The sequence below is a fragment of the Tribolium castaneum genome, chromosome 8 (assembly GCF_031307605.1).
Source record: "Tribolium castaneum strain GA2 chromosome 8, icTriCast1.1, whole genome shotgun sequence".
Classification (NCBI taxonomy): domain Eukaryota; kingdom Metazoa; phylum Arthropoda; class Insecta; order Coleoptera; family Tenebrionidae; genus Tribolium; species Tribolium castaneum.
The window spans coordinates 12,920,598-12,948,440 of NC_087401.1; the positions used below are offsets into that span (position 1 = coordinate 12,920,598).

At 30.8% G+C, this 27,843-nt stretch overlaps 2 protein-coding genes and 1 non-coding gene across 9 annotated transcripts; 1 reads left to right on the top strand and 2 right to left on the bottom strand.

Moving 5' to 3' along the window:
• Positions 1-2,550: 2,550 nt before the first annotated feature.
• Positions 2,551-2,645, bottom strand: Mir980 (microRNA mir-980). Its single transcript, NR_038740.1, has one exon. It is a non-coding gene; the product is annotated as a microRNA mir-980 (primary transcript).
• Positions 2,646-9,558: 6,913 nt separating this feature from the next.
• Pgm1 (Phosphoglucose mutase 1) lies at positions 9,559-16,837 on the top strand. Of its 2 annotated transcripts, XM_064358232.1 has the most exons (7): positions 9,559-9,712; positions 9,768-10,020; positions 10,072-10,510; positions 12,611-12,807; positions 14,326-14,591; positions 14,649-15,102; positions 16,584-16,837. In XM_064358232.1, exons 2-7 carry the CDS (start codon positions 9,778-9,780, stop codon positions 16,671-16,673), a joined length of 1,689 nt encoding a protein of 562 aa, XP_064214302.1. In that variant the 5' UTR covers positions 9,559-9,712; positions 9,768-9,777; the 3' UTR covers positions 16,674-16,837. The 2 variants fall into 2 exon arrangements, with proteins under 2 accessions (XP_064214302.1, XP_064214303.1); XM_064358233.1 differs by lacking the exon at positions 9,559-9,712 and having other exon boundaries at positions 9,721-10,020.
• On the bottom strand, positions 16,704-27,731 carry LOC663404 (uncharacterized protein). Of its 6 annotated transcripts, XM_008196634.3 has the most exons (5): positions 27,596-27,731; positions 27,488-27,546; positions 25,492-25,729; positions 17,292-17,543; positions 16,704-17,238 (listed from the first exon to the last, which is right to left on the bottom strand). In XM_008196634.3, exons 3-5 carry the CDS (start codon positions 25,726-25,728, stop codon positions 16,822-16,824), a joined length of 906 nt encoding a protein of 301 aa, XP_008194856.2. In that variant the 5' UTR covers position 25,729; positions 27,488-27,546; positions 27,596-27,731; the 3' UTR covers positions 16,704-16,821. The 6 variants fall into 6 exon arrangements, with proteins under 6 accessions (XP_008194856.2, XP_064214307.1, XP_064214306.1 ...); XM_064358237.1 differs by lacking the exons at positions 25,492-25,729; positions 27,488-27,546; positions 27,596-27,731 and adding exons at positions 20,917-21,375; positions 25,220-25,369; XM_064358236.1 differs by lacking the exons at positions 25,492-25,729; positions 27,488-27,546; positions 27,596-27,731 and adding exons at positions 20,917-21,375; positions 25,165-25,317.
• Positions 27,732-27,843: the final 112 nt, after the last annotated feature.

Genomic DNA, 27,843 nt, shown 5'->3' on the forward strand with positions numbered 1-27,843 from the left:
ATTTTATAAATTTTAAGTGATTTTTCAGCCTGTTTTCAGGAAATTTTTCACGAAAAAGTGTATTTCTCGCTTAAAAAGTGAGCTAAATCACTCTAAACAAGACAAAATAACGACTAATTTGATCGAATTTTAGTATTTCTTTATTCAGTTTTCCCAAACAAGGGAGTTTTTAGCGCCTGTTTTTGAGCAACCTGTATATATTTTTTTTAGAAAAATTTCTAAAATATGTTTAGATAGGTTTTCCACAGCAAGTTTTGAATTTTTGAGTAAGGAATTATTTTTTGTTTTATGTTATTTCTTAGATTCTTTAGAAAAACTAATTTTACTTGAAAAATTGCGTTTTAGTAGATTTTTTATAATGATTTTTTTTAATCATTCTAAAGAAATAATAATGTTAATAATAATTATTTTCTTAAAACAAGTAATTTTTAGCTTAAAATTACAAAATTTTAAAGGCATGAAGTGATTTTTTGGCAAATTTTAAGAAACTTTCTCGGAAAAAATGTGTTTTTATTGCTCATAAAGTGAGCTAAATCACTCTGAACAGGTCAATAGTATGTCAGTTTCGATCTAATTTGGTCGTTTTTTAACGAAATTTTCCAAAATAAGTGAGTTTTTAGCCTAAAATAATGGAATTTTATAAGTTTTAAGTGATTTTTCAGCCTGTTTTCAGGAAATTTTTCACGAAAAAGTGTATTTCTCGCTTAAAAAGTGAGCTAAATCACTCTAAACAAGACAAAATATCGTCTAATTTGATCGAATTTTAGTATTTCTTTATTCAGTTTTCCCACACAAGGGAGTTTTTAGCGCCTGTTTTTGAGCAACCTGTATATATTTTTTTTTAGAAAAATTTCTAAAATATGTTTAGATAGGTTTTCCACAGCAAGTTTTGAATTTTTGAGTAAGGAATTATTTTTTGTTTTATGTTATTTCTTAGATTCTTTAGAAAAACTAATTTTACTTGAAAAATTGCGTTTTAGTAGATTTTTTATAATGATTTTTTTTAATCATTCTAAAGAAATAATAATGTTAATAATAATTATTTTCTTAAAACAAGTAATTTTTAGCTTAAAATTACAAAATTTTAAAGGCATGAAGTGATTTTTTGGCAAATTTTAAGAAACTTTCTCGGAAAAAATGTGTTTTTATTGCTCATAAAGTGAGCTAAATCACTCTGAACAGGTCAATAGTATGTCAGTTTCGATCTAATTTGGTCGTTTTTTAACGAAATTTTCCAAAATAAGTGAGTTTTTAGCCTAAAATAATGGAATTTTATAAGTTTTAAGTGATTTTTCAGCCTGTTTTCAGGAAATTTTTCACGAAAAAGTGTATTTCTCGCTTAAAAAGTGAGCTAAATCACTCTAAACAAGACAAAATAACGTCTAATTTGATCGAATTTTAGTATTTCTTTATTCAGTTTTCCCACACAAGGGAGTTTTTAGCGCCTGTTTTTGAGCAACCTGTATATATTTTTTTTTAGAAAAATTTCTAAAATATGTTTAGATAGGTTTTCCACAGCAAGTTTTGAATTTTTGAGTAAGGAATTATTTTTTGTTTTGTGTTATTTCTTAGATTTTTTAGAAAAACTAATTTTACTTGAAAAATTGCGTTTTAGTAGATTTTTTATAATGATTTTTTTAATCATTCTAAAGAAATAATAATGTTAATAATAATTTTTTTCTTAAAACAAGTAATTTTTAGCTTAAAATTACAAAATTTTAAAGGTATCAAGTGATTTTTCGGCAAATTTTAAGAAACTTTCTCGGGAAAAATGTGTTTTTATTGCTCATAAAGTGAGCTAAATCACTCTGAACAGGTCAATAGTATGTCAGTTTCGATCTAATTTGGTCGTGTTTTAACGAAATTTTCCAAAATAAGTGAGTTTTTAGCCTGTTTTAAGGAAAATTTTTTCACATAAAGTGTATTTGTCGCTTATAAAGTGAGCTAAATCACTCTAAACAGAACAAAAGAACGTCGAATTCGATTTTTTTAACTCAATTTTCCTAAATAAGGTAGTTTTTGAGGAGCCTGTATATATTTTTTTTTTCAGAAAATTTTCTAAAATATGTTTAGATAGGTTTTCTACAGCGAGTTTTGACATTTTTGAATAAGGAATTATTTTTTGTTAGTAAATTTACTTGAAAAAGTGTGTTTGAATAGATTTTTGGTGTTTCTTTGAAACGCTACATTTCTTTTTCTCCTTTTTATTTTCTGAATATCCTGAGGTGCAAACCGACAGAGTATAAAAAAATAAAAAATAATAACAAAATTTAATTCTCTAACTTATAAAAATTAACACAACATACAATTTTTTTGTGAAAAATAAAAAAAATTCAGCTTGAATGTAACAATTCTTTGTTCTCGCACTAATTTTTTTTTAAATTTTCGAAAAAACATCCGTGCCACATTTTACCCCTTTTTATTGAAATTGCAACGTTATTTATTTACTTATTTGGGAGATTTATTGACGCAAAATTTTTTACTTGAATTAATTTTGTTGTGAAAAGACTTACAAAATGTTTGCAAAAACCACTAAAAACACACTTGAAGTAAAAAACCAATGCCATATAGCCCTTCAAAAGGCAGCTGGCTGTTAATCACACGCTAGCTACCCCATGACGAGCCCTGCGGCACCCAGTTGTCAAAAAAACCACCACAACTCAAATAAACACAAACAAAAATCACATTTCCCTTTTATATGGACGGACAAGGAGGGGCCTTTTCCTGACCACCATTACAATTGATAACTCTTATCGCAACTTCTAGTGCAGACCACAAGAATTTCCACTTTTCCGAAACAAAACAAAAAAAATTTTAAATTAATTTTTATAATCATATCATCGTAAATTAACTTATAATGTTTCCTATAATTGTATAAATAAAACGCTGATTTTTTCGGGACATTTCGATTTGAAAATTGAAACAAAAGCGCATCGGCTCCTTATCACCAAACCGCGCTTCCACCACAGGAAACGTTCTCTTGTTTTATCACGTGATAACGCGCCACTCTTGTTTGGTTATCATTACACATAGAAAAAAAAACACAACACAAATTAACCACAACTTTCCCGACTTCCTTTTTCACGACGATCGTCGTTTGTTTTACCATCATCACACTCTTTGATATTAACTGAAAAATTTCTGTTTGCTTTGAAGTCGCGCTAAAAAAATCGAATTTCATTAAACGACGTTAAAACGCGTGGAAATAGGGGCGAAATTCGGGCGCTTATGAGCACAGTAACGTGAGAATTCCGGCTCAAAAGTGAGACGGAATGATTGGGCTTGGGTGGGTGCAAGTGAGAGGGAAGAGACCACATGTGAAAAGCAGAATCAACATGTGGTTTTCGATTGAAATTGAACAAAAAAAATTTGATGACGTGGTATGGGGGGACAGAGGGGGTCTAGGAAGCGAAATGTGGATTTTTGGTTTGGTTTATTATTTTGTCAAGTCTTCGGTTTTTAGTGAATTGAAAATGTTCCACTATAGAAACTGCCTATCTTAATTTTTAGCAAAAAATTTTAAAATGTCAGATCTCGTCGAAAGTTGGTATAATACAGAAAATGAGCCGATGAATTCAATGGAACAAACCGCATTACTCTAGGACTTTTAGTTTTTGAGTTATGAATTTTTTTGTTGAATAAAATTTTTCACTATTGAAATTGCCTATCTTAATTTTTAGCAAAAAATTTTAAAATGTCAGATCTCGTTGAAAGTTGGTACAATACAGAAAATGAGCCGCTGAATCCAATGGAACAAACCGCATTGCTCTACGACTTTTAGTTTTTGAGTTATGAATTTTTTTGTTGAATAAAATTTTCCTCTATAGAAATTGCCTATCTTAATTTTTAGCAAAAAATTTTAAAATGTCAGATCTCGTTGAAAATTGGTCTAATACAGAAAATGAGCCGCTGAATTCAATGGAATAAACCGCATTGCTCTAAGACTTTTAGTTTTTGAGTTATGAATTTTTTTGTTGAATAAAATTTTCCTCTATAGAAATTGCCTATCTTAATTTTTAGCAAAAAATTTTAAAATGTCAGATCTCGTTGAAAGCTGGTATAATACAGAAAATGAGCCGCTGAATTCAATGGAACAAACCGCATTGCCCTACAACTTTTAGTTTTTGAGTTATGAATTTTTTTGTTGAATAAAATTTTCCTCTATAGAAATTGCCTATCTTAATTTTTAGCAAAAAATTTTCAAATGTCAGATCTGGTTGAAAGTTGGTGTAATACAGAAAATGAGCCGCTGAATCCAATGGAACAAACCGCATTGCTCTAAGACTTTTAGATTTTGAGTTATGAATTTTTTTGTTGAATAAAATTTTTCTCTATAGAAATTGCCTATCTTAATTTTTAGCAAAAAATCTTAAAATGTCAGATCTCGTTGAAAGTTGGTATAATACAGAAAATGAGTCGCTGAATTCAATGGAACAAACCGCATTGCTCTACGACTTTTAGTTTTTGAGTTATGAATTTTTTTGTTGAATAAAATTTTCCACTATAGAAATTGCCTATCTTAATTTTTAGCAAAAAATTTAAAAATGTCAGATCTCGTTAAAAGTTGGTATAATACAGAAAATGAGCCGCTGAATTTAATGGAACGAACCGCATTGCTCTAAGACTTTTAGTTTTTGAGTTATGAATTTTTTTTTTGAATTAAATTTTTCACTATAGAAATTGCGTATCTTAATTTTTAGCAAAAAATTTTAAAATGTCAGATCTGGTCGAAAGTTGGTGTAATACAGAAAATGAGCCGCTGAATTCAATAGAACAAACCGCATTGCTCTAAGACTTTTAATTTTTAAGTTATGAATTTTTTTGTTGAATAAAATTTTTCACTATAGAAATTGCCTATTTTAATTTTTAGCAAAAAATTTTAAAATGTCGTATTTCGTTGAAAGTTGGTATAATACAGAAAATGAGCCGCTGAATCCAATGGAACAAACCGCATTGCTCTACGACTTTTAGTTTTTGAGTTATGAATTTTTTTGTTGAATAAAATTTTTCACTATAGAAATTGCCTATTTTAATTTTTAGCAAAAAATTTTAAAATGTCGTATTTCGTTGAAAGTTGATATAATACAGAAAATGAGCCGCTGAATTCAATAGAACAAACCGCATTGCTCTACGACTTTTAGTTTTTGAGTTATGAATTTTTTTGTTGAATAAAATTTTTCACTATAGAAATTGCTTATTTTAATTTTTAGCAAAAAATTTTAAAATGTCGTATTTCGTTGAAAGTTAGTATAATACAAAAAATGAGCCGCTGAATTCAATAGAACAAACCGCATTGCTCTACGACTTTTAGTTTTTGAGTTATGAATTTTTTTGTTGAATAAAATTTTTCACTATAGAAATTGCCTATTTTAATTTTTAGCAAAAAATTTTAAAATGTCGTATTTCGTTGAAAGTTGGTATAATACAGAAAATGAGCCGCTGAATTCAATAGAACAAACCGCATTGCTCTACGACTTTTAGTTTTTGAGTTATGAATTTTTTTGTTGAATAAAATTTTTCACTATAGAAATTGCCTATTTTAATTTTTAGCAAAAAATTTTAAAATGTCGTATTTCGTTGAAAGTTGGTATAATACAGAAAATGAGCCGCTGAATTCAATAGAACAAACCGCATTGCTCTACGACTTTTAGTTTTTGAGTTATGAATTTTTTTGTTGAATAAAATTTTTCACTATAGAAATTGCCTATTTTAATTTTTAGCAAAAAATCTTAAAATGTCAGATCTCGTTGAAAGTTGGTATAATACAGAAAATGAGCCGCTGAATTCAATAGAACAAACCGCATTGCCCTACGACTTTTAGTTTTTGAGTTATGAATTTTTTTGTTGAATAAAATTTTTCACTATAGAAATTGCCTATTTTAATTTTTAGCAAAAAATTTTAAAATGTCGTATTTCGTTGAAAGTTGGTATAATACAGAAAATGAGCCGCTGAATTCAATAGAACAAACCGCATTGCCCTACGACTTTTAGTTTTTGAGTTATGAATTTTTTTGTTGAATAAAATTTTTCACTATAGAAATTGCTTATTTTAATTTTTAGCAAAAAATTTTAAAATGTCGTATTTCGTTGAAAGTTGGTATAATACAGAAAATGAGCCGCTAAATTCAATAGAACAAACCGCATTGCTCTACGACTTTTAGTTTTTGAGTTATGAATTTTTTTGTTGAATAAAATTTTTCACTATAGAAATTGCCTATTTTAATTTTTAGCAAAAAATCTTAAAATGTCAGATCTCGTTGAAAGTTGGTATAATACAGAAAATGAGCCGCTGAATTCAATAGAACAAACCGCATTGCCCTACGACTTTTAGTTTTTGAGTTATGAATTTTTTTGTTGAATAAAATTTTTCACTATAGAAATTGCCTATTTTAATTTTTAGCAAAAAATTTTAAAATGTCGTATTTCGTTGAAAGTTGGTATAATACAGAAAATGAGCCGCTAAATTCAATAGAACAAACCGCATTGCTCTACGACTTTTAGTTTTTGAGTTATGAATTTTTTTGTTGAATAAAATTTTTCACTATAGAAATTGCCTATCTTAATTTTTAGCAAAAAATTTTAAAATGTCAGATCTGGTCGAAAGTTGGTGTAATACAGAAAATGAGCCGCTGAATTCAATAGAACAAACCGCATTGCTCTAAGACCTTTAATTTTTAAGTTATGAATTTTTTTGTTGAATAAAATTTTTCACTATAGAAATTGCCTATCTTAATTTTTAGCAAAAAATTTTAAAATGTCAGATCTGGTCGAAAGTTGGTGTAATACAGAAAATGAGCCGCTGAATTCAATAGAACAAACCGCATTGCTCTAAGACCTTTAATTTTTAAGTTATGAATTTTTTTGTTGAATAAAATTTTTCACTATAGAAATTGCCTATTTTAATTTTTAGCAAAAAATTTTAAAATGTCGTATTTCGTTGAAAGTTGGTATAATACAGAAAATGAGCCGCTGAATTCAATAGAACAAACCGCATTGCTCTACGACTTTTAGTTTTTGAGTTATGAATTTTTTTGTTGAATAAAATTTTCCTCTATAGAAATTGCCTATTTTAATTTTTAGCAAAAAATTTTAAAATGTCGTATTTCGTTGAAAGTTGGTATAATACAGAAAATGAGCCGCTGAATTCAATAGAACAAACCGCATTGCTCTAAGACCTTTAATTTTTAAGTTATGAATTTTTTTGTTGAATAAAATTTTTCACTATAGAAATTGCCTATCTTAATTTTTAGCAAAAAATTTTAAAATGTCAGATCTGGTCGAAAGTTGGTGTAATACAGAAAATGAGCCGCTGAATTCAATGGAACAAACCGCATTGCTCTAAGACCTTTAATTTTTAAGTTATGAATTTTTTTGTTGAATAAAATTTTTCACTATAGAAATTGCCTATTTTAATTTTTAGCAAAAAATTTTAAAATGTCGTATTTCGTTGAAAGTTGGTATAATACAGAAAATGAGCCGCTGAATTCAATAGAACAAACCGCATTGCTCTACGACTTTTAGTTTTTGAGTTATGAATTTTTTTGTTGAATAAAATTTTCCTCTATAGAAATTGCCTATCTTAATTTTTAGCAAAAAAAATTAAAATGTCAGATCTCGTTGAAAGTTGGTATAATACAGAAAATGAGCCGCTGAATTCAATGGAACAAACCGCATTGCTCTACGACTTTTAGTTTTTGAGTTATGAATTTTTTTGTTGAATAAAATTTTTCTCTATAGAAATTGCCTATCTTAATTTTTAGCAAAAAATTAAAAAATGTCAGATCTCGTTAAAAGTTGGTATAATACAGAAAATGAGCCGCTGAATTCAATGGAACAAACCGCATTGCTCTACGACTTTTAGTTTTTGAGTTATGAATTTTTTTGTTGAATAAAATTTTCCACTATAGAAATTGCTTATCTTAATTTTTAGCAAAAAATTTTAAAATGTCAGATCTTGTTGAAAGTTGGTATAATACAGAAAATGAGCCGCTGAATTCAATAGAACAAACCGCATTGCTCTAAGACTTTTAATTTTTAAGTTATGAACTTTTTTGTTGAATAAAATTTTTCACTATAGAAATTGCCTATTTTAATTTTTAGCAAAAAATTTTAAAATGTCGTATTTCGTTGAAAGTTGGTATAATACAGAAAATGAGCCGCTGAATCCAATGGAACAAACCGCATTGCTCTACGACTTTTAGTTTTTGAGTTATGAATTTTTTTGTTGAATAAAATTTTCCTCTATAGAAATTGCCTATCTTAATTTTTAGCAAAAAAAATTAAAATGTCAGATCTCGTTGAAAGTTGGTATAATACAGAAAATGAGCCGCTGAATTCAATCGAACAAACCGCATTGCTCTACGACTTTTAGTTTTTAAGTTATGAATTTTTTTGTTGAATAAAATTTTTCTCTATGGAAATTGCCTATCTTAATTTTTAGCAAAAAATTAAAAAATGTCAGATCTCGTTAAAAGTTGGTATAATACAGAAAATGACCCGCTGAATTCAATGGAACAAACCGCATTGCTCTAGGACTTTTAGTTTTTGAGTTATGAATTTTTTTGTTAAATAAAATTTTTCATTATAGAAATTGTCTATCTTAATTCTTAGCAAAAAATCTTAAAATGTCAGATCTCGTTGAAAGTTGGTATAATACAGAAAATGAGCCGCTGAATCCAATGGAACAAACCGCATTGCTCTACGACTTTTAGTTTTCGAGTTATAAATTTTTTTGTTGACTCTTTGACGGATTAAATTTTCGATTTGTGTTTTTTATTTAAATCACTCTGTATATTATTTTATCAACGAACAGTTGGTTTTACATAAAGTAAGCAAACTGTACGTCCTTGCATTTATTCAGATATTTCATTCGGAAGTCTGATAAATATTCACACTTGTCTCATATCCGGAACAGTTCTCATTTTATTTAAATTGAAAAAAAAAATCAAACAAACGTCTCACATTAAACTATTACGAAAAGGAACATTTTTTTATATAAGTTATTAAAAATTTCGTAATAAAAATTATCTTGTACAAGTTTTGATCAATTACATTGTTATCTTTGTTAGCTTTAGTCTAGTGTCTGGAATGTTACAATTTGTTTGTTATCTTATCAGGAAGTTAAACGATGTACAAAAGTTATAATTTGTCGCTTTTATCACAATGGCAATTAATAAATTCGTAGCTATTAAGTTGCAAAACTACGTTACGCCACTGGATACCAAAAACAAATAAATCAAAACAATTTTTACCTTTTTATCCAAGTCATGAAACAGCAATTTGCATTATAATAATAAATGTAATTTAACTGTTGTTGCGGAGAACAAAGCTACAATTTGTCACGTTTCATTAGAATTCATGAAAAAATTTAAATTGTCACAATAACTATAAACAACCAAAGGGTTGTCAGCCCTGACCTGCCCATTTGTTTACATAACCCCAGGTTACTAAACCTCACAAAATAAAAAACACACGTCAAAACATGCAATTTATTAAACAACACGACCTTGTACAGATTTTTCACCAAACCTTAAAAAACCGGTCAAAGTCAAGTGACAAGGCCACCGTTCAAACCCCGCGCCATTGCACTGTGGCCGCGCACGCGCAGCTCACTTGACCGCATTGACATTGAGCGTTCAAATTTCAAGAAAACGCAAAGATTAGAGAGCGATTAGGACGTTAAAAGCCGATTACGAGAGTTGTGTTTCAAAAGGTGTGCGTTTGTGTACGTCGGTCGTTGATTAGCGTCCCTAACCTCACATTTCCAGCCGACCGAAAATGAGCCTCTCTTCGACCGTGGTGGCCACAGCCCCCTTCGAGGGCCAGAAGCCGGGCACGAGCGGCCTCCGGAAGAAAGTCAAAGTTTTCATGGAGAAAAACTACACGGAGAATTTCGTGCAGTGCATTTTGGACGCTTTGGGGCCCAAGCTCAAGGGGGCGACGTTGGTGGTGGGCGGCGACGGCCGGTATTTCTCCAAACAGGCGATCAATATTATCATTCGGATTGCGGCAGCTAATCAGGTTGCTTTGTTCACTAGTTTAGTGATTTTTTTATTCAATTTTTTTGGACAGGTGGCTAGACTGATAATTGGGGAACGGGGGATTTTGTCAACCCCGGCGGTTTCGACGCTCATTCGCACGCATAAAGTCTTGGGCGGGATTGTCTTAACTGCCTCACATAATCCGGGCGGAATTAGGCACGATTTTGGTATTAAATTTAATATAGAAAATGGGGGCCCTGCCCCGGATTCGTTCACGAACGCTGTGTACGAATTGACGAAGAAAATCACGGAGTATAAGTTCACCCCCGACTTGGATTGCGAATTTGATAAAAAGGGGGTGCAGAAGTTTACCGTTGATGGGAGGGAGTTTGTGGTGGAAGTTGTGGATTCGTCCGATGATTATGTGGCGTTAATGAAGGAGATTTTCGATTTTGGGAAATTGAAAGATTTGATTCGGGGGAATGGGAAAAGGCCGCCGTTCCAGGTTTTGATTGATTCAATGAATGGGGGTGAGTTAGGCAACCAATTATACACTTGATTAATAATACGGAAATTGGTGCACAATTAATTATTATTCACTTGATTATCGATTAAAATAACAGGATGGGTTCGTGTTTGCTGATTGTATCCTTGAACCGGATAATTCCGGTTTAATTGAATGCTTTCCGTAATAAAGTTCAAAAAATTATCGCATACATGTGATAAAGTCGTGTCTTTTTGGACTGTTTTATGTTTTTAGTGCCTTACTTAATTTAACTGCGTTGTTGTTGTCACAGTTAAATGTGTTTTTTTATGGAAATAAATTAATGATAACCACAAAGTTAAAAATACATAAATTAATGACACGATTTTTCGTTTGAACTAGGCGTCTAAATGTGTTGCTAGTAATAAGAAAACTACATTTAAAATAAATAATAAAGTTTATTAAAAAATTAGTTCGGTTTTTAAGATTAAAAATCAATGACGTGTTTCGTTATCAAAGTTGAACTACATTTTTGTGCGATAGATTATGAACCTTGTATAGTTATTGCCAACGTATATTTTGTACATTATCTCATTCTTTTTGCCCAAAAATTTTGAGGAAGCAAATAATAAAAGTGAAAAAAATTAATAAAAATTGTGGTATTTTACCAAAAAATCTAAAAATCATATTAGCCTTGATTATCAAATACAAAAAATATACAGGGTGTTTAACATAACTTCACAAAGCCTCCGCCTATGTAAAAGTCACAAAACACTAGATACAAAAAATTACATTTAATTATTTAATTTTTGGAAACCCGTGACAGTGGTTATCAACTTAATCACAGTCTCATTAATTTTTACCAAAAATTGTTATGTGTTCTATTAAAAGATAAAATAAATTTGATTCTAATCTATTTTATTACTAACTACCAAAAAAGCAGTATTTTTTTGAAGGGGTGAACAAACTAGAGAAAACTACTTAATTTTTCAAAATTTTTGGTCGAGTTTGTATGGGAATATGTATTCTTGGTTGCATTTTACAGGCGGAAAATTATGTGAAACACCTTGTACTCCTTCTGTTCGAAAATATGGAATTTATTTTTGTTGGAATTTAAGGTTCACGTTTTTAATTATTTTAATAAAATAATTGTTAATTATTTAAGTATCTTTAGTAGTAACAAAGATAATTACGAATAAAATTAATAAAATGGAACTTTTATCTCGAACCTTTTCACAATTTCTTGCGATAATTTTTTTACGTATTTTTGTCACTAAACAATGTTTAAGAATGTACTACAATGACATAAGGAAATAATAAAAAATAAAATAAAAATATATAAAAAAATTATAAATAATATTTTTACTATATGTAATATGTAATTACTTTTGTTAATGTAAAATGTGTATTTTTTGCATACTTATTTTTAAAACATACTATTAACTTACCATTTGCATTTAAATCTTGAGTTTCTTTTTTTTTTAATTATTTTTTATAATAGGAAGTCTCGATACTTCAAAGTTTTTGCTGCCAACTATATTTTTTATACTTCTCATAGAAAAATTAAGTCAAAACATTTAATAAACTTACAAAAGTGCTTTATTAAGCCAGTCATCAAGTCTTTTAAGTTTATTTCTGTATCAGTCTGTACTTCAATTTTTACTTTTTCTTTCTTATTTTTCCCAAATAAATATAAAAACACGTAGTAGGACTAGGAATTTTTTTGTTGGGTTGTATTAAAAACACAATAAATAAATTACAATTTATTTAATACTTGCAAAATTACAAAACGACGACAAAAAAACAGAATAAGAGATAATACTATCTAAAACAAAATTATACTAATGATCCCAATATGACATTAGTTTAATTCTGAATTAAATCTTAATTGTGCTTTCTGTAAACCGGCCCTAAAACATGTCATTCGGTGTTATAATGAACAATTATCAGAAAATATATTCCTCGTTCTTATAATTGGGTCGTTATTTTTAACTGCGTGCCAAGAAGAAATCGTTACACAATGCACACAACAATCCTGTTGTGGCTTTTATGCAATTGGCAATAAAAAACCAGTACTTATTTAAATAATTACCGCACAATTAACCCAAACTACACATGACTCAACAATAAAATCTCAACTACGCAGTGACTGGAGTTTACGTCAGCCGGATTTTCGTCGAAGAACTCGGTGCCAGCCCTGATAACAACGTCCGTCGAATCATCCCACTAGATAATTTCGGGGAAATACATCCCGACCCTAATCTCACCTATGCCAAAGACTTGGTCGACAAGGTCAAAGAGGACACCACGTACGACCTTGGCGCCGCCTTCGATGGCGATGGGGTAAAAAATTATTTGAAAACACGTTTCCCGTAGCTACGTGTTTTTAAAACACGCTTCCGTAGCAACGTGTTTTAAATTCTAACAACAACAAAATTTGAGTAACACTCATACGAAAACGCTTAAAGTTCTCGGGTGGCTAGGTATGCGCAATTCGCTTACGCTCGTGGCATAACGACAGCCCTCGAACTTTTCCGCTCTACAGCGTGCTCAAAAACTGGCGCACCAACTCAATGGTGTGTGGTAGAGAACTGGTTACATATACAGGTAAAAATAGTAAAAAAATTCTTTGTATTAAAGTTATTGATAAATAACGGATTTTAGATAAATGATATGTGGCAACGTTGTCTAACAGTCATGATCGCAATAGAATTCGGAAGTAAAATTACCGCTGGGGGTGCCACTGAGTTAGGTCGAAAACAGTAACCATAAATGGCGGGAAAATGTTTATTCGGATATTTTGAGCGTTGTACGAATTTTGGGGCTTCACAATTATTACATTGCCTATGCGGAATGATTATTGCATCTTTGATGCAAGAAACTTATGTTGACAAATGAGAGATGACGAGGAAAACACGAATAACGAATGAGTGTTTGGTTCACTTTTTATTGGAAAATTATTACAAACACATTGGAAAGCCTACCTTTTGGCATAATTTACGTTTAAATGTATCAGGAGTTGTTAATCTTTATTGTAGTTTTGTAGATTTACCGAAACATTTCATGATTTTTTCTGTGGAAAATTCTAACCTAAAATTCACACACTTCACTAATTTATTGGTTTCTTGAGCCAAACTTTGTGTTCGCTGTGATCCATTACTTATAATCTTTAATTAGACAACTGTTTGATAACACTTTGTAATCAAAATTTAAATATTTTTCACTTTTTATCCACTTTCAAGTTCCAACAATAAACACTTTATACCACGAAAAACTACAGAACCAAAGTCAACGCTAGTATTTACCACCACGTACTTTTAAAGTAATTCTTTCTATTGTAAGTAATTAACACTATACACGCAAAATTGTTGAACAATTCATTAAATGTCAGTTAAATGTGGCATTACGAAAATTTCTTTACTGTTTTCGACATAGTTCAAAAGTCATCACCAGAGGGCGTCTAGTTAATTTTATTTCCGAATAAAAATAAATTATTTTTGAAACGGTTTCCTAGGAAATAATTCCCAGTGTTGGCACATCTACACATTGTGATTTTTTGGATGAATTTTAATTTTTTTAAATTAAAAAAACTGCAAAGATCTGATAGTAAATTTAAAAATTTTAAATGTTACGGAACGATTACTTGGTATGAAACATAAAACCATACAAAAATAATGAAAACTAAAGAAGTTAACACAATAATTTTGGAGCTCCAGATTTTTTTAAATATGACTTTGGGAATTTTTTCAACATTTTTCCCGTAATCTGCACTTGCTTCTCAATAACGTACCACTGAGTTGGTGCGCCAGTTTTTGAGCACCCTGTATAAAAAATAATCTATTAATAAAAAAAATCATTCAGGACCGTAACATGATAATTGGGAAGAACGCCTTTTTCGTGACGCCTAGCGACAGCTTAGCTGTCATTGCCAATAACCTCGAGTGCATCCCCTATTTCCAAAAACGAGGCGTGCACGGATTTGCCCGATCGATGCCGACCGCGGCCGCCGTTGACCGAGTGGCTGCGAAATTGGGGAAGGAAATGTTCGAGGTTCCCACGGGTTGGAAGTATTTCGGGAATTTGATGGATGCGGGGCGCCTGTCTCTATGTGGGGAGGAAAGTTTCGGGTACGGTCCTGTTTTTTTTTTAAATAAATTTTTTGCTATTTACTTGTGTGTCAACAGGACCGGCTCTGACCATATAAGGGAGAAAGACGGGATTTGGGCCGTTCTGGCGTGGTTGTCCATCATTGCACATAAGAATATGAGTGTTGAAGATATTTTGACCGAACATTGGAAAATCTACGGTCGGAATTATTTCACGCGTTACGATTACGAGGAGTGCAATACTGACGATGCGAACAAAATGATGGAACATTTGGAAAAAACAATCGCCGATTCGGGTTTTGTTGGGAAGGTGTTTACGGCGGGTGGAAAGTCGTATAAAGTTAAAATTGCCGATAATTTTTCGTATATTGATCCGATCGATAAAAGTTGTGCCAAAAATCAGGGAATTAGGGTTTTGTTTGAAGACGGTTCCAGGGTGATTTATCGGTTGTCGGGGACTGGGAGTACAGGCGCCACGATTAGACTGTATATTGACAGTTATGAGAAGGATAACGTCACTTCCGATGCACAAGTAAGTAAAAATGTGTTAGAATTTAAATTTTGGCACGTTTGGAGTGTTAAATTGTATTATTAAACACATGAAAAATGCGCATTTCCACTGGGATGAATTACGGCACTCGCCTTCGGCTCGTGGAGTACATTTCTCACAACTATACACTATTCATTAGTTCTGACTGCGGCTTTGCTGAATTTCACCTAAATCATTTTTTGCTCCCTTAGAAATTTTTTGTGCTATTTTTTGCTCCTTCAGAATTTTTTTGTGCCATTTTTTGCTCCCCCAAAAATTTTTTGTGCCATTTTTTGCTCCCTCAAAAATTTTTTGTGCCATTTTTTGCTCCCTCAGAAATTTTTTGTGCCATTTTTTGCACCCCCAAAAATTTTTTGTGCCATTTTTTGCTCCCCCAAAAATTTTTTGTGCCATTTTTTTCTACCCCAAAAATTTTTTGTGCCATTTTTTGCTCCCCCAAAAATTTTTTGTGCCATTTTTTGCTCCCCCAAAAATTTTTTGTGCCATTTTTTGCTCCTTCAAAAATTTTTTGTGCGATTTTTTGCTCCCCCGAAAATTTTTTGTGCCATTTTTTGCACTTTTGTGCCATTTTTTGCTCCCCCAAAATTTTTTTGTGCCATTTTTTGCTCCCCCGAAAATTTTTTGTGCCATTTTTTGCACTTTTGTGCCATTTTTTGCTCCCCCAAAAATTTTTTGTGCCATTTTTTGCTCCCCCGAAAATTTTTTGTGCCATTTTTTGCACTTTTTGTGCCATTTTTTGCTTCCCCAAAAATTTTTTGTGCCATTTTTTGCTCCTTCATAAATTTTTTGTGCCATTTTTTGCTCCCCCAAAAATTTTTAAAAATTTTCAAAATTTTTCAAAAAGTCCAAAAAATTTTGGGGGAGCAAAAAATGGCACAAAAAATTTTCGGGGTAGCAAAAAATGGCACAAAAAGTGCAAAAAATGCAACAAAAAATTTTTAGGGGAGCAAAAAATGGCACAAAAAGTGCAAAAAATAAAATTCGAAAATTTTTTAAAATTTTCAAAATTTTTCAAAAAGTGCAAAAAATTTTTGGGGGAGCAAAAAATGGCACAAAAAGTGCAAAAAATAGCACAAAAAATTTTCGGGGGAGCAAAAAATGGCACAAAAAGTGCAAAAAATAAAATTCGAAAATTTTTAAAAATTTTCAAAATTCTTCAAAAAGTGCAAAAAATTTTTGGGGGAGCAAAAAATGGCACAAAAAGTGCAAAAAATAGCACAAAAAATTTTCGGGGGAGCAAAAAATGACACAAAAAGTGCAAAAAATTAAATTCGAAAATTTTTAAAAATTCTCAAAATTTTTCAAAAAGTGCAAAAAAATTTTGGGGGAGCAAAAAATGGCACAAAAAGTGCAAAAAATAGCACAAAAAATTCAACAAAAAAATTTACACTACATTGAAGAAATTTTAAAACCTTCTCCACCGTTGTTGGTAGTTTTACTCATATATACAATACCTATTTCAGGTCATGTTGAAACCTCTAATCGACGTCGGTTTGGAAATCTCCCAGTTGAAGAAGTTCACAGGTCGCGACCAACCCACCGTCATCACATAAAACCCTATGTGTGTGTCAAAATCTAGGATGTCATGGAGTAGTAACCGTTGTGGCATTTATTGTGATCATTCGTTGCGTAACAATTTTTTTTAAATGTTTTATTTGTCTACCTATATTTCTATTTGTACAAATTCTTATCGGAAATAAATTAAGGTAAATCAAAACCTAACAAGTCTTCTAAATTATACCCAAACAATTTAAAATCATACTCGTATTGCTTATACAAACGTTGAATATCACTCATTGACAGTTGCTGGAAATATCGTTTCAACTTATACGCCGTATTTGACGGTTTCGTGTACGGAAACGTCAAAGACGGCGCCCCGATCATATCGAGAAGAGCCCTAGAATCCTCCCCGAGTGTCTCGTAGCGCCCGATAAACGTATAGTTCAGAGAGCAAGGCTGACACAGGTCATAGATGGGGGCCCAATGTTCGTTAGCTGCAGCCCCCCCGTCCAAAATATACAACACGAACTCACGGAACGAAACATTGCGCCCCGTCTCCAGATCTGTCTTTGTGGCGTTTTTGCGGTACTTACGTATTATGTCTTTGCCATAACGCACCTGTTAAAATACACAGTTGCCAACACGACAATTAACACCAAAAAAATACAGACCCGAAAATACTGAGTATATGTTGTTTCAAATTTGTTGCGATAGGCCGATAGGAGGCGCTCAAACGGGTGCCGCACCATAATAAACGTCGTGTAAGTGTTGACACAGTTGGCAATACTGTCATTTCGAAGCTGAGACAACTTCAAGGTAGAATTCTCCGCATGTGCCACCGATCCAGGGATGTCCACCACGTTCGTGGCCGAGGTCACGCCTGTCAAAACCATCAAAATCCGCTTCCAGTTCGTGCACGCCACCTACCGACAAAATTACGACATTGCAAAAAAAACAGATTGAACATTAAATTCTCAACAGAAATTTTATTGTTAACTATACAGGGTGTTTCACATAAATTTACGACGCCTGCGAACTCCATTACAAATTTTGAAAAATTGGATAGTCTTCTCTAGTTTGTTCACCCCTTCGAAAAATTACAGCGTTTTGGTTAGTTAGTGATTGCGATAAATAGATTAGAATCATTAGAACACATGATAACTGTTTGTGAAAAACATAAATTTCTAAATATCAATGAAACAACAGTAGTTTGACAACTACTGTCATGGGTGTCCAAACACTAAATAATTAAATGTGTATGTTTTGATCTAGTGTCTTGTGACTTTTGTATATTTGGGTGCGAACTTTAGGCGCAAGCCTCGTAAAGTTATGTGAGGCATTCTGTATTTAAAAAAAATTGATTCTATAAAGCACAAGCAATTTACCCTCAATATCTGTTTTCCCTATTTCATGTTATTTATGATACAAGACGATAAAATTTTATTTGATCTTTGAGAGCGGTTGAGAAGATAATGGTGAATTTTATGGTCGTGTACAAAAAAAAATTCGATCCTCCATTATTTCGATTGAATTACCAGAGTAACAGAACTAACAGAAAAACAAAAATAGTACATAAAAACGATAAAAATGAAATAATAAGAATATTCAACCATCTTCCTAAAATATGTCACTCATATTGTCTTAAGAAGCTTAAAAAAACGTCTCAAGATTTATTTATTAAGCAATCTTTTTTTACTCTTTAGGTGAATTTTATAATAAAACCATTGATAGGCTGTGATAAATCAACCTGTATTGTGTTTTAAATATTTTTTTAAGTATTTTTCAAATAGTTTATGTAGTGTTAGGTTTTATATCTTTAGTTTTATATTTTAGATATAGTAGGATTTAATTTTTTAAATGTATTATTTTATATTTTTGTTCTGTTTCTTTGTGGAGTATTTTTTTTTGAATAATGTTTTATTCTATTGTAAAAATCCTTGTGAATATTTCTCTAGACAATAAAATTTCGTTTTGTCATGAAGTAACCAGTAGATAAAATACCATTTTACCGTTTACGATGGAATAAAATCACTTAACTACTTCCAAAATTTCTTACTTTGATTTAAAAATTCAATTATTCCTGTCAATTTAATATAAAAATGACAAATTTAGATCGAAATCGACATATTTTTAGACGATTAAGTCACTTTATGTAAACGAAAAACATTTTTTCCGCGAAATTTTCTCAAATACGCCCAACAAAAATCACTTAATTTGTCACAAATTTCGTTATTTTAAGCTAAAAACTTACTTATTTTGGAAAATTTCGTCGAAAAATGACCAAATTAGTTCAAAATCGACGTTCGAAGAGAGACTTTGTTCATTTTAAAAACTTAATTATGTCGAAAATTTCTTATTTTGAGCTAAAAATTCACTGGTTTTAAACTCAATTAGATTGAAATCGACTTTCTTTTGGCTTTCTTTGGAAAATTTCGTCAAAAAAAACGATTTTTTTTTACTTTTCCTAATTCCCCGAAAATCAAACTGGTATTTTAGGAAACGAAACCAAATAGCAGATGATTATTTAACATTTTTTGCCCCCGTTTCTATTTTTTGTGCCATTTTTTGCCCCCTCAGAAATTTTTTGTGCCATTTTTTGCTACTGCTTCAATTTTTTTGTGCCATTTTTTGCTCCCCCAGAAATTTTTTGTGCCATTTTTTGCTCCCTCAGAAATTTTTTGTGCCATTTTTTGCTCCCCCAAAAATTTTTTGTGCCATTTTTTGCTCCCTCAGAAATTTTTTGTGCCATTTTTTGCTCCCGCTACTATTTTTTGTACAATTTTTTGCTACCGCTTCAATTTTTTTGTGCCATTTTTTGCTCCCCCAGAAATTTTTTGTGCCATTTTTTGCTCCCTCAGAAATTTTTTGTGCCATTTTTTGCTCCCCCAGAAATTTTTTGTGCCATTTTTTGCTCCCCCAAAAATTTTTTGTGCCATTTTTTGCTCCCTCAGAAATTTTTTGCGCCATTTTTTGCTCCCGCTACTATTTTTTGTACAATTTTTTGCTACCGCTTCAATTTTTTTGTGCCATTTTTTGCTCCCCCAGAAATTTTTTGTGCCATTTTTTGCTCCCCCAAAAATTTTTTGTGCCATTTTTTGCTCCCTCAGAAATTTTTTGCGCCATTTTTTGCTGCCGCTACTAATTTTTGTGCCATTTTTTGCTACCGCTATTATTTTTTGTGTCATTTTTTGCTCCATCTTGGAATTTTTTGCGCCATTTTTTGCCCTCAGGAGCAATTTTTTGTGCCATTTTTTATAAACTAAATATTTGTTTGAACTATTTATTTTGCCTAATTCCGCGAAAATCAAACTTTTATTTCAGGAAACGAAACCAAATAGCAGATGATATCAAATTTTTTTATAAGAAATATTCTTGGGGAATCTAACAGTCTGTCAGTCATTTAATAATAGAATACATCAATTTTGTTAGTAAACAGGAGATAATTATAATTTAAATTTAAATTTAAATCTCAAAATTGAAGTGTTTTTATGCGGAAAACAGAAGAAATGAAAAAAAATATAAAAAATTGTAAAAAATAAAAAAATAAAAGCATCCAAAAATTTAAAAACATTTGATTTACACAAGAAAACTACTTTCAATTTCTGTTCTACATTATGTATTTTTATAATAAATTAATTTAAGGTAAAACTACGGACATCTAAAGGTTAGGATATGAAACGACAAATAAACGTTCTCCTCCTCGATAGTTCCGTTAATGTCGCCAGAGAGCGCAGTTGTTCGCAGCGTCTCGAAAAATACGAGAGGTAGCGCAAATTTTTATTTTTTAGTTATTAATAATACGAGAGCAAAAACACAAGCGAGATTATGCAACGAGCGTATGCGAGTTGCATATCAAAACACTCGAAAAATTTAAGCGTTTTCACATGAGTGTTACGGCAACTTTTTAATGATTTTTTATTATAATAATAATCAATTCCATGACAACGAAAGGTAGGTCTACTGATCTCATATTACATTATTTCAATTTTTTGTAATATTGATTTGAATATTTATGATTTCTAAGTGTACCAATAGAAAAAATAACGCAAAGTATTCATAGATAACACTTACTGTATTTCGGGCACTCCGGCTATACCGTCGTGCCTCAATATTCACTTATACTTTATTAATATATTAATATACAATTTTTTCTCATGTTTTGTATAAAAATTTAAGAGTGCAACGGACGCTCGAAGCGCCCTCATTGTTACTCCACCGTACTATATCATTATGGGCGATTTTTTATCTCGTTTCGTTTCCTAACACACACTTCTCCCTATTCCCCCAAAAACCTACCTTTGGCACATAACAGTACAACAACCGGTGTTTGTGATCAACCAACACGTGATCCAATTGCAACCAATTGAGACTTTTCCTCACTCGTAGTCTATCACACCCCGCTGTCAATTGTTCCTGTCTTATCACTTGCTCCAACCATGGATATCTTGCATTTACGATCAAGACCAACAACTGTCCGAAAATGATTTGTTCCAACGCAACCATTCCAAGTTAACATGTCTCGACTTTACCGCGTAGTTTTTTCGCGAATCGAATTTCAGATTTATTGACAACGCCGTAATTGCTGACCAGTTCGCCGTCTTTCAGCATTGGTTTGCCCCAATGGAGGAGGTCGTAAGTGCGCCAAATGTAACGCCAGGATATTTTCGTTTTGCTGCGAAGACGCTGCTGGCGAAGGGTGAAGTTGCGTTGGATGGCACGTTTTAAGTCACGAACTGTTGTTCCAATCTGAGGAATCTGGAATCGAGAATGAATTTTGTTTGTAACTATGTGATAACGCGATATTGACTTAAATGCCACTTAAGAAATACGTAGAACACTATTGATTTATTGTACAATTTGCTCTTGCTGATAACTATCACTACTATTGTTGTTGACATGTTTTGTTTACATAAACTAGTTTCGATTTTTATTTTATTAAAATGCAAAAATCCTTCGCATCCCCTTGTTTCAGTTACAAGAAACAATTCAATAAAAATTAATTTGCCCCAATTTTTGACATTTTAAAAATGCGTTCATTCGATATTTTCACTTTTCAGCCGAATAGTTAAATACAGGGTGATTCAAAAGTTCGGACTAACTTTGCCATGATGATAAAAGACGTTCAGATCAGATTTGTGTTTTAAGCAACATTTTCTTTAATTTTGGGAATTTTTTTATTTTTTTTTCTTTTCTTTCTCATGTTATCAGATTTTATTCATTGTCGAATTTACTGATTTGGTAAATGTGTTATACACCATAAAAAACAATATACAAATACTCTAGTTTTCGTTCCCGAAAGCTATTTTTTGTGCCATTTTTTGTGTCATTTTTTGTTCCCGCTACTATTTTTTGTGTCATTTTTTGCTCCCGCTACTATATTTTTTGCCATTTTTTTGCTCCCTCAGAAATTTTTTGTACCATTTTTTTGATTCGGCTACTATTTTTTGTGTCATTTTTTGTTCCCGCTACTATTTTTTTGTGCCATTTTTTGCTCCCTCAGAAATTTTTTGTGCCATTTTTTGCTTCCGCTACTATTTTTTGTACCATTTGTCGGATAAGAAGTTTTAACTTTTAATGTCAGCCATCTGTAGCCTAGAGATGGTCCGCGTCTTTTTAATCACCCTGTACAAATCATGAATTTTTAACGCAAAGACTGTTTAAAAACCGATTTTTGGTTGAATTTTTGGCAAATTCAAATTTTTTACGTTTACAAGTAAAATGAGCTCATTGGATAGTTATACTTTTTATTCAGTTTTTTATAATTAATCTGGAAGAATATGCATAGCCAGCTTGATAGCGAAACATTTTCACCTGTTTTTTTTTCATTTGATTTAATTTATGATGTAGAAAAATGCGTTTATTGATTATTTTCTCTTTTTATTCATTATTCTTTTATCTTTTTATTACTATTTTATTCATTTTTTTAATTATTCTATTGTTTTTTAAAATTTTTTTAGACAAATTCAAATTTTTGACGTTTACGAGTAAAATGAGCTCATTGGATAGTTATACTTTTTATTCAGTTTTTTACAATTAATCTGGAAGAATATGCATAGCCAGCTTGATAGCGAAACATTTTCACCTGTTTTTTTTCATTTGATTTAATTTATGATGTAAAAAAATGCGTTTATTGATTATTTTCTCTTTTTATTCATTATTCTTTTATCTTTTGATTACTATTTTATTCATTTTTTTTAATTATTCTATTGTTTTTTTTAAATTCTTTTAGACAAATTCAAATTTTTGACGTTTACGAGTAAAATGAGCTCATTGGATAGTTATAATTTTTATTCAGTTTTTTACAATTAATCTGGAAGAATATGCATAGCCAGCTTGATTGCGAAACATTTTCACCTGTTTTTTTTTCCATTTGATTTAATTTATGATGTTGAAAAATGCGTTTATTGATTATTTTCTCTTTTTATTCATTATTCTTTTATCTTTTTATTACTATTTTGTTCATTTTTTAAATTATTTTATTGTTTCTTTAAATTTTTTTTAGACAAATTCAAATTATTGACGTTTACGAGTAAAATGAGCTCATTGGATAGTTATACTTTTTATTCAGTTTTTACAATTAATCTGGAAGAATATGCATAGCCAGCTTGATTGCGAAACATTTTCACCTGTTTTTTTTCCATTTGATTTAATTTATGATGTTGAAAAATGCGTTTATTGATTATTTTCTCTTTTTATTCATTATTCTTTTATCTTTTTATTACTATTTTATTCATTTTTTTAATTATTTTATTGCTTTTTTTAATTTCTTTTAGACAAATTCAAATTTATGAGATCTGGAAGAATATGCATAGCGAGCTTAATTGCGTAACATTTTTACCAGTTTATTTACATTTGCTTTAATTTATGATGTTGAAAAATGCGTTTATTGAATATTTCCTCTTTTCATTCAATATTCTTTTAGTTTTTTATTATTTTTTTATTCACTTTTTCATTGTTTATTAATGTTTTTTTTAATTTTTTTTTAGACAAATTCAAATTTATGACGAGAAAAAAGTGTATTCATTTCATACTTTTACATTTTCATTTGGTTTCTCAATATTTTTAACCAAATAATCATAAAAAAAACAAGGCAAGCTTGATTGCGATACATATTTACTGATTTGATATAGCAACTTGATTTTTAGTAGCACGATTGATATTTGTGTCAATTTTTTGACATTTCAAGTGTAATGGGTTACTTTTACGTGTCAAGTTATTTTTTAAATTTATTTTAATTTAATGAAAATATATCCTACATTTTTTGCCAAATGACAAATAAATGTTTATTTCTTACACGAAAATAGCTAAAACATGGCAAACTTGATTGTGAAAATTTGTTTCAGTTTTTTTGACAATGTTTTAGTTCAAAAATTGTACAAAAACAGAAATTTCATCAATTTTCATGGATTTTCAACAAATTTTGACGTTCAAAAATACGTTTATTAGACATTAATATACTTTTTAATTCATCCCTAACAAAGTTAACAAATTTGAATGTAAAACATTTTGACTTTTGACTCAATTTTTCACGATTTATCTCCAATTTTCTGTTCGTTTTTTTTTAATTTTACTTTCTTATTTTCTCAATAACTTTAGCCAAATAATAACTACAGGGTGTTTCAAGTTTTTCAAAGGTGACTTAGATAAAACACTTGTTTATTAAAAAATAGGAGAAATTTTATTTTGAGAAAACGATTGCAATAGTTTGAAAACAAACAAATTTTAATGTAGTTTTCACTTCACGCCCATACCATGAAAATTTGGAATAAGATTAAAACATCAAATTGAAGCGTGTTAAAAACTCTATCGTTTAAAATATATTTTTTTCCTTTAGTAGAAGTATTTATTTTTTCACTGGAACTAAAACTTAAAACACTCTGTACATTTCCAATTTTTACTGAAGGAAAACATGACAAGCTTGTTTTAGATACAAAATACAAGAATATTTTTGAATAAATTCTTCCACAAACCTTGAAACGACTTCATTGTGTTGAGAAGGAAACGTCACACAATTGTGTCATTTTATTCGTTTTTAAGCTTAGACTTACTGTCGAAAAATAACAGACTATGACGAAATACAGTTTTAAATAGTCTTGGCGTAACTGATGACCTGGTAAATACTTATTGTTGAATGTTAAATTAATGAGCCATTAAAACATTATCTAGTAATATTGCAATATAGCAAAGATGTGATAATTATGTTTTATTATTATTTTTATTACTAATTGTCAGTGTAAATACATAAATGTTTGACATTAAAGAAACGATCCGAAAAAAAAATCAATGAAATCCAAAGGTTAAACGAAAACAGTAATTAAAACAACTTACATAATTTCCAATGCAAACTCGACTAAAAATAATGCGCTGTTTCAGCAAAAACCAGAAACATGTCTCACATTTTCCGACAACGTCTACACTAACCTTGCATTAAACTATGTATTTATTTCCAATATCTCTATTATTCGTAGCACGCGATAATTTAATTATGATCACAAATGGGGCCATTAGATAGTTTTATATTAAATTTGTTTTTAAAAATCTTACTTGGCTTTGAAACTAACAGGTGTACCAACCCCTCAAAACAAATAAAACTGCTCACCACATTAACAATAAAAAACACCCGATATTTCTCGCGTTATTTCTCTCAATGAAAACCAATTAATTGTCTCATTGTCCACATGATCTATTTTGATCAAATTAAACTGACTCAAGAGCCCCCTCCCCGCCCCATCAAGGCGGCCGCGGCCAAACAAACCCAATCAAAACCAATTTCAGGGGTTATCACATCAAAACAAACAAATTGATAGTGATAACACTTACAACCGAATTAGTTGCAACCACCTGTAAAAAAACAAACATAACCTCACTTACCACCACACTGAGTGGAGTCTCAAAATGCCGCAAAACCACCACCGTGATGGACTTCCCCTGGGCGACGGCGATCTGTGACACCACCTCCTCGGTGGTCACATCCCCCGGCAGGTCCTGGAGGAGCGGATCCGCAGCTATTAACCTCCTCAAACTGCTTTGCGTGATTTCGCACAAATCTTCGTGGCTCAGATTGTCAAGTTCTTGCTCCAGATCTAAATTCTGTTTCTCTTCATCCATTCTAAATACGAAAATAAACGCACGGCGTGTAATAACAAATAAATCACTGGTTTTTATTGTTGTAAACCGAACACGTGTGCGAGTAAATGTTACGTCATGTCACGTGACCGCAGGGTTAATCAAGTGGCATGGAGGAACGCTTATTACATCATGCAACCAAGAGGTGACGCCACGTGGGCTATTGTTACAGATTTCTGTAAATTTACGTTTCGAAGGCTGGAATCTTAGTCGGGAATTTTTTCCAACTAAAATTTCGGGTGTTAATTATTAAAAAAAACTCGCAGCATGCCCTGATATTTTTACGGATGTCGAAAAACAATTTTTGTCATTGTGTATTGTTGGTTGCCTACTAAACCAGTTCCAAGTGAATTGAACAAGAAAATCATTTCCAACAGTTGTTATAAATAATAAATGAATATTTATATAAAAATTTGTTATCTTTTTAATTGTCAAAAAGTAAGGTTATAAGAGAACGAATCGATCAGACATAAAAAAATAATTATTATTTAATTTCAAAGCACTCTGAGTTTTTTTTTATGAACACTTGTTATCTTCAGCTCTGGTATGGAATATGGATTTTTACACTTAAAAGGCAATCTACAGTGTTTATTAAACAACTTCTGAGTGGCTAGAACACTTTTTGTTCATTATTCTTTTAATTTTTTATTATTTTTTATTCATTTTTTTCATTGATTTTACTTTTTTTATTTTTTTAGACAAATTCAAATTATGATCTGGAAGAATAGCCATAGCCAGCTTAATTGCGAAACATTTTTACCAGTTTATTTACATTTGATTTAATTTATGATGTTGAAAAATGCGTTTAATGACTATTTCCTCTTTTTATTCATTATTCTTTTATCTTTTTATTAATTTATTTCATTGGTTTCTTATTTTTTTTATTTTTTATTTATTTTTACATTATTTTATTATTAATTTTTTATTTTTTTAGACAAATTCAAATTTATGTCAAGAAAAATTTTATTTTATTCATTTTTATTCATGTCTCTGACGAATCACTACATAAATCATCAATTTTTTACCGCTAAACTGTTCAAGTCATTACTATCAAATATATGCATAAAATATAGCTACTACTTATTAGTAAACACTAAAAAAACCCTTTAAAAAACCGCATTTGTTAAGCCTTTGCTTAATTTTCCAGCAAAATCTTAAATAAAAATGCATAAAAGTAAGGATTTACTAGTAATTTTTATTAAATACTTCAATTTTTATAAGCGACTTAAATTTCACTTGTATTACAATAGAAAAAATCAGTATTTACTGAAAAATCTCTCAGTAAATACTTGATAGTAAAAGTAAAAAATTATACATCCAAAATTAAGTAAATACTGTATTTATTTATATTAATAAATAGTTATTATTGAATAGATTTCTCATTCAAACATTCAAAAATTGAAAAATAAACTTGTATAAATAATAAAGCATTTAAATTCACCGCCAATTTTACTTCTACATACAGCCAACACATGGCGCCACCATCGAAACTTTGATGACCAGTGTCACTCGATTTTTTATTCAATGCGTGACCGTTTTTATGCGCATGTCGTGTAATTAATTTTTTATAAATCGAAAGTTACGCCAATTTATTGGGACTTTAGCACTACAATAATGAATTAAAAAGGGGCTAAAACTTTAGCCCCGACCAATTTTTTAGGGATTTTTCGATTTGGGATGACAGTTGTTGGGGGGAACCAGCGTAACCACTTGATTCAAATAAAAAAATAAAAAAACTCACCAATTTTTCCCAATTAAAACCGCAATCATCCAAGCGTAGCGTATTAATTGTGCGACCTTCTGTTGATTAAATTTGAATGTTTATGATCTAACAGTGAAAAATACTTACAAGGCAACAAGTCGCCCAATTCACCAATTACGATAATTATCACTAAAACCGTCCAGTCTTCACATGACTCACTGTAAACCCACCTGTGACTTCTTCTTACGGTTTACCTGACGGGCACCCACTTTGAGTCATAAACTCGCAGTCATAAAATTCGGACTTGTGGCTAAATTTTACTGTTTGATCGAGTGGCCCTTGATAGTAAAAAAACAACAAGCGATTGGTCGAACAAATTGACACGTGACCATAAG

Coding starts and splice junctions, on each gene's coding strand:
- Pgm1 (XM_064358232.1), top strand. CDS start 9,778: ATGAGCCTCTCTTCGACCGTGGTGGCCACAGCCCCCTTCGAGGGCCAG. Junction 10,511..12,610: donor GATTGATTCAATGAATGGGG/GTGAGTTAGGCA, acceptor TCAACTACGCAG/TGACTGGAGTTTACGTCAGC. Junction 12,808..14,325: donor CCGCCTTCGATGGCGATGGG/GTAAAAAATTAT, acceptor AAAATCATTCAG/GACCGTAACATGATAATTGG.
- LOC663404 (XM_008196634.3), bottom strand. CDS start 25,728: ATGGATGAAGAGAAACAGAATTTAGATCTGGAGCAAGAACTTGACAAT. Junction 17,544..25,491: donor AGACTCCACTCAGTGTGGTG/GTAAGTGAGGTT, acceptor TTTTGTCGGTAG/GTGGCGTGCACGAACTGGAA. Junction 17,239..17,291: donor CATATACTCAGTATTTTCGG/GTCTGTATTTTT, acceptor GTATTTTAACAG/GTGCGTTATGGCAAAGACAT.